We start from the raw sequence: 6,000 nt of genomic DNA on the forward strand, positions 1-6,000 counted from the left end.
CCATTCGCTCTTCTGCTCTCTCTCTCTCAATCCCTTGGGGTGAAAGGTATCAGTTTCACTAATGCGTAGGAAGTGAGCAACTTTGATTGTGAACTTTCTCCAAACGCCTGTTATCGGAGAGATAGAAAGATGCTGTGCTGGCGGATCAGAGAGAAATGGACACCGAAGACTCTTCCCTCAGTAAATCCATATGAATACATTGTTGTACAGCATGCTTGCTGTTCAGAATTCCTCACACGCAGCAATATTACGGAAAGTCTATTGCAAAGTGGGCATCGCTTTCTTTGCTGCGACCACTCAGCAGTTAACATCTCAGCCCCAACTGTCCCAGACGAAGAGAATCCGTGTGAAACCTTCACTCACTGAGAGTCATCCTACGGCCCTGAGCTGAGGGACTGCAGGCAGTCCAACACGGAAGGGACGGTTAAAAATGAACCATTGTCGCTCCCTCAGCCTCTCTGTCCCAGAAACAGGCAGTGGGACGGCATAAACGCGGAGCATCATTCTCCCGCCGACAGAGGCAGTCCAGCCCATCGTGTCCACGGCAACTGTCTGTCACTTGTCTCTCTTTCTGAGGTGATTCTCAATCGGTGATATCTGTCCTAATAGTAAGGGACTGTGTCTGTGTGGTGATACGGTTTCTGACGTGCTGATCGTCTTGTCTTTCACGTCGGAACCGGCGTGGCGAATTACTGCAGGGAATGGACGAAACTGCAAGGCATGCGTTTCAACTTTATCAGCTCATCGGCATCTCAGAGAAGTGGTTTTGCGGTTCAGTTCATAGGAAACCGACGAACAACAGGACAAGACCACTCAGACCTCCAAAAAGCATGTTACTTGAACCGTGTGAGGTTCACGAGTGTATCGGTATGAAACATGGCATTCAGACACTCAGGAAGTAGGTGCAAAGGCAAGATACAGAACAGAGCACAGTACCATTACAAAAGGAAGCTGCTCAAGGAGACATCGACCAACAGCAGAAGATGGTTCCAATCCATCGACCTCTGCGTTATGGGCCCAGCACGCTCCCGTTTTCCACAGGTCCCTTCAGCCTTTCGTCTGGCACACGGCAGGCACGTTCGAGCCTGATGTCAAAGACCTCCACTGCTGTCGTGTAATATGCTGGTGCGCAGACGTATGGAGACTGTGTAAATATAAACTTTTTTCTCACTTCCCACATTCTGTTGGTCGAACTGTGATTTCATTCTGAATCCCAGCATGTGTCACAGCGCAGACGGACGCCATGCGGCCCATCTTCACTGTGCTGGTTCGACACAGTAAGTAAACGTGTGTCTCTATTCATATCATTCGCTTGCCTTCTCCGTGTATTTCTGCACATTGTTACCTTAAACATGACCACCGAATTCCCTGATGCTTCCATTGAATCTGCCTCTTTGTCAATGTCAGGGGATTTGCTGACCCTAACCACACCCTTCCTAATGTCACTTTTAGTTCTTTTCCTCATGACTTTAAAATTGACGAATCATTGCCGATCCTTTCAGGCGTGGGAGCATTTTAACTGCATTACTTTCTCTGTCTGGACCCCGCATGACTTGGAAAGCTTCAATCAGGCCAGATTTCAAACTTCTGTTCTCCGAGGAGAGCTGTCCTAATTTTCCAATCTATCCTCATCGCTGACATTCCTTAAATACGGCACCACTGGCGTCAACGCAATATTCCATCATTTCACTTCCTTGTTTACTGCTCAATGTGTACTCCAAGCAGCCCAACCTGGCTTAGCGAAGGTGCTTTTTGAGAAAACTAACCGGGCACTTTTACACAAACCAAGAAACGCGGGCTAGTCCGAGATTTGAACCCGGGATCGCTGGCACCTGCGCAGTAGAAGAACTCAAAGCGAGAAACATACCCAACAACCAAAGAGCAACACAAACGTCACGCAACCACCCCCGCTCCACCTCTTCAACCAGCTGAGTCTTGCTCAGTGTGAAATACATTTGAGATTGCTCTAAGAATTGCAAGCGGCAAAGAGTTTCCAGAACAGCTGCTTCTCATTCTGTCTCCCTGCTGCTCTTTGTCCCGGGCCCTCTCTACTGGCAGAAAGTTGAACAATTTTGTTTCTAAACTTTTCTCTAACACCGGAGTGACCAGTGACAAGCATTGCCCTCCTCAACACAGGATACAGAGAACAACAGAAGACCACTCAGACCTCCACGAGGTTGTCATCTCAACTGTGCACATTGGGCCAGTATATCAATGTGAAATATTTATGTCGAAGTTTTTGGGAAAGAGATGAGAAGGCGAGGTGCAGAACAGTGCGCCGTGAAACAGGAAAGCTGCTAAAGACGACATTGACTGAATAGGAGAGATGGTTTCCCTTCTGAGTGATGCTCCCATCACACACCCGCAGACATATCGCGTCGTGCAAGTATAAACTCTGTCTAAATTGCCACATTCTGTTTTTTTCGAACCGTGATTTCGCTCAAAAGCACAATTTCAACACTCGCAAGATTCAAACTTTAACAAAGTGCTCATAGATATATTTAGCGAACACCTGGAAGAACTTCTTCCAAACTTACTTGGGAAATTTCGGTTTCAGTGCTCTTGAACTTTAAGTAAAAGAAAGGGAAATTTGCCTCGAGGCTGTGCAATGTGATGTGTTCCCCATGTAAACTGATAGTGGTTGACCATCTCACTGCTTCCCGATGCAGGGCTGTCCTGACCCAGGGGGAGGTTTCTTTGATAAACTGTCCCGGGAGCTTCCAGCCGTACCGTGACGTCATAGGGCGAGCCCCAGGTGATGGCCTGCAGCTGTTGTGACACAATAACGATGCTGACCCCGGAACATGAATGCGAATTAGTTCATGAGTCACGTGGTACTGAATCATTCTATGGAATGTTCTTTCAACTTCACGGATTTATATATGAGAGGAGGTAAGTGGGCAGGGTTACCCCTCGGGTCCACTCTTGCTTCACTCTCAACACCCCACACCCACCTCCCATTGTCCCAAGGCACTTTCCGCTGCAACCGCTGAATGTGGAACACCTGCCCATTTACCTTCTCTATCCTGAATATCCAAGGGCTCGAACATACCTTCCAGGTAACGCAGCACTTTACCTGCACATTTGCCACAACCTAGTCTACTGCATTCGTTGCTCACAGTATGGTTTCCCCAAAGTAGCATGAAGCATAAACTGGGTGACTGCTTCGCAGAACATCTCGGTTCTGCCCGCAAAAAAAGGCCTTGAGCTTCTGGTTGCCTGTCACTTTAACACGCCAACCTGTTCTCTGGCCAACATCTCTGTCTCAGGCTTGCAGCAGTGTTCCAGCAAAGCCCAGCTCCTGATGGAAGACCAACGCCTCATTTTCCACTTGGAGATCCTATAGCCCTCCAGTTTCAACATCAATATTGTTTGGACGCGAACTCCCCCATGCCCTTGACCCCTACCACACCCACACGAGGCCTTGTTATCACATCGTCTGCTGTTACACACGACTTATTGTTAGCCAGGAATAGTCTCCATTAACAGTTAGTCACCCTCCTTCACAAATCGTTATTCACTCCTTTGTCCCTTTAATGTTCTCCCTCTGAATTGGTGGCAAAGAGAGCAACGTGGACTGATATCCCTGAGCCAGCTGTTTGTCCCATCTCCAGGAACAGGGTTCTCTCCACTGGTGGATAATTAAACCATTTTTCTGTTACGCTGACGTGAGGAGATTGTGTAAATATAAACTTTTCTAAATCCCCAACTTCCGTTGGTCAAACTGTGAGTTCACTCTGAATCGCAACACGTGTCACAGCGCACTTGGAGGCCCACCTTAGCTCTGCTGGTTCTTCACAGCAAGTAAATGAGAGACTCTATGCGTATCATTCTCTTGCCTTCTCCCTGTAAATCTCCACATTGTTACTTTGAACATGACCACCGAATTCCCTTTTGTGTTATTGAATCTGCCTCTTTGTCGCGGTCAGACAGGGATTTACGGTTCCGAACCACTCCCTGTGCGAAAATGTTCTTACTAATGTCACTTTTACTTTTTTTTCCAATGCCTTGAAATCTCTGCCGATTTTTTGGGTAATTGAAAGGATTCTCATTCCTGCACATGAGGCAGAATTTATTTAATTTCTAACGTAAAGGACTGCGGATGCTGAGAATCCGAGTCAGAAAGAGAAACTGCTGGAGAAACTCAGCAGGTTCGGCATTACCTGTGGGAGAAAACAGAGTTCTGAAATATTGTCTCTGATTCTCTTTCCACCGATGGTGCCTGACCTGCTGAGTTGCTCCTGCAATTTCTGTTTTTGCTTTTAACTGAAAGTTCATTTCATCTTTCGGGATGAAACAACCAGATACGCCATGTGCACATATTTAACCCTTTCTAAACCTGTGAAGTGATTGGATTCAAACAAACCCATCAATAATTCACTCTTTCTCAGCTCCACAGGCAGAGAGACCTGGGAAGTGAAGCTGTCAATGTGGTTCTTTATTCATCGTCCGAGTGGTTAATGCGATGGACATGAAATCCATTGCGGTTTCCCCACGCAGGTGTGAACCCTGCCGACGACAAAATGAAAAATGTCGTCAAAATGAAAGGGAGACTGTTCCCCGGCTTCACTCACATTTGAACTGGTCGGGAATCTGCAACCCACTGCCTGTCAGGGTGGAACAAGCAGATACCCACAGAGCTGCTTTTGAGGCTATGAGCCAAGTGTTTGGAAATGAGACTAGAACAGTGAGGAGCGTGAAGTCGTGATCGAAATGAAGCAGGCACCTGAGGATGAAGGTGTTTTATTTGCCAGTGAAAGATACTGCTTCACAAAGTTGGGACTATGGAAGGGAAGCAGTGACGGTGATTATCTTTGGCTGTTCACCTTGTGAATGTTCCCATTGCTGCGCATGTACGTGTTAATGTCAGAATTCTGCAGCATGGCGGTATCAGGTACGCACAGGGCCGGGGGCGCAATGGATGACGTATCTGACTCCAGCTACCTGTTTGAAATGCAGCTCACAGCTTCTTCACACACCCCAATTAATCTTTCCCATTTTCCTGCAGCCGGTTTGAATTCCTGATCTGCAGGAACGAGACTCTTTTCACTGTCTCGCGTCTGTAAGTGTCCCTGAGAACATCAGAGTCACGTCACAGCGCTGTCAGAGGAGGGGAAGCTGAAAGAGCCCCACACGCTGCTCACGGGCACATTTCACTTTCCCCAACTCACCGCCCCAACCACTGCTCCTGGGAGTGGAAACGAAACAAACACCAAAACCCAGTCTCATATTTGTAAATCTTCCAAAAATAAGAAAACTGTTCATCCCTTCGGATCTTCCATCCTGGGCTGACAGGGGTGATTTTAAATTGCTGTCCAGTCAGTGTCGAATTTTTTGGCTGAAAATATCTTCCTTATCTCATCCCAGCATTTCTTGCCACAGTGAACTGTGCAGCAGAGTTCATGTATATATTTCCTTGGATGGTATTTTGTAAATAACATTCGTTTGCTGGTTGTTTGTATCGGGTGTTTCAGGTTCATTCGCCGCTGTTCAAGTGTGTTGGTAGGTTTGTGGGCTACCATGATGGTGAGAGGGTTGAGTTGTCTGGACATCATTTACCAGATGTATTTAATGTAAGGTAATGTGGCTAGGGTCTCTGCACACGTTGTTGCTGCTTGTGTCAATTTGTTGATGAAAAATCGGCAGACTGGGTTTATTGGGTCTGCAAAAGTGAGGACTGGAGATGCTGGAAGCCAGAGTTTAGATCAGAGTGGTGCTGGAAAAGCACAGCAGGATAGACAGCAGGAAAATAGACGTTTCGGGCAAAAGCCCTTCATCAGGAATAGAGGCAGGACGCCTCCAGGGTGGAGAGATAAATTGGGGGTGGGGAGTGTGCTGGGGCGAAGGTAGCAAAGAGTGAGTGGTGGTGGGGATGGAGGTGACAGGTCAGAGAGGAGGGTTTAGCGGATAAGTGGGAAGGGAGATTGGCAGGTAGGACAGGTCATGAGGTCAGTGCTAAGCTGGAAGGTTGGAACTGAGGTAAGGTGGGGGGAGGGGAAA

The 6,000-nt window shown here is 47.4% G+C and overlaps 1 protein-coding gene across 1 annotated transcript in view; it reads left to right on the forward strand.

Annotated features, from left to right (window-relative positions):
- The window catches only part of LOC148144103 (uncharacterized), a 43,067-nt gene extending 38,487 nt beyond the window's left edge, over positions 1–4,580 (forward strand). Inside the window, exon 2 of the mRNA XM_087975302.1 lies at positions 4,501–4,580. Coding sequence (XP_087831428.1) covers positions 4,501–4,580 — 80 coding nt within the window. The remainder of the gene's footprint in view (positions 1–4,500) is intronic.
- The last annotated feature ends 1,420 nt before the right edge of the window (positions 4,581–6,000 follow it).

Source organism: Chiloscyllium plagiosum, unplaced genomic scaffold (assembly GCF_037043375.1).
Source record: "Chiloscyllium plagiosum isolate Xiang-an unplaced genomic scaffold, Cpla_swu_hap1 HiC_scaffold_27, whole genome shotgun sequence".
Taxonomy (NCBI): domain Eukaryota; kingdom Metazoa; phylum Chordata; class Chondrichthyes; order Orectolobiformes; family Hemiscylliidae; genus Chiloscyllium; species Chiloscyllium plagiosum.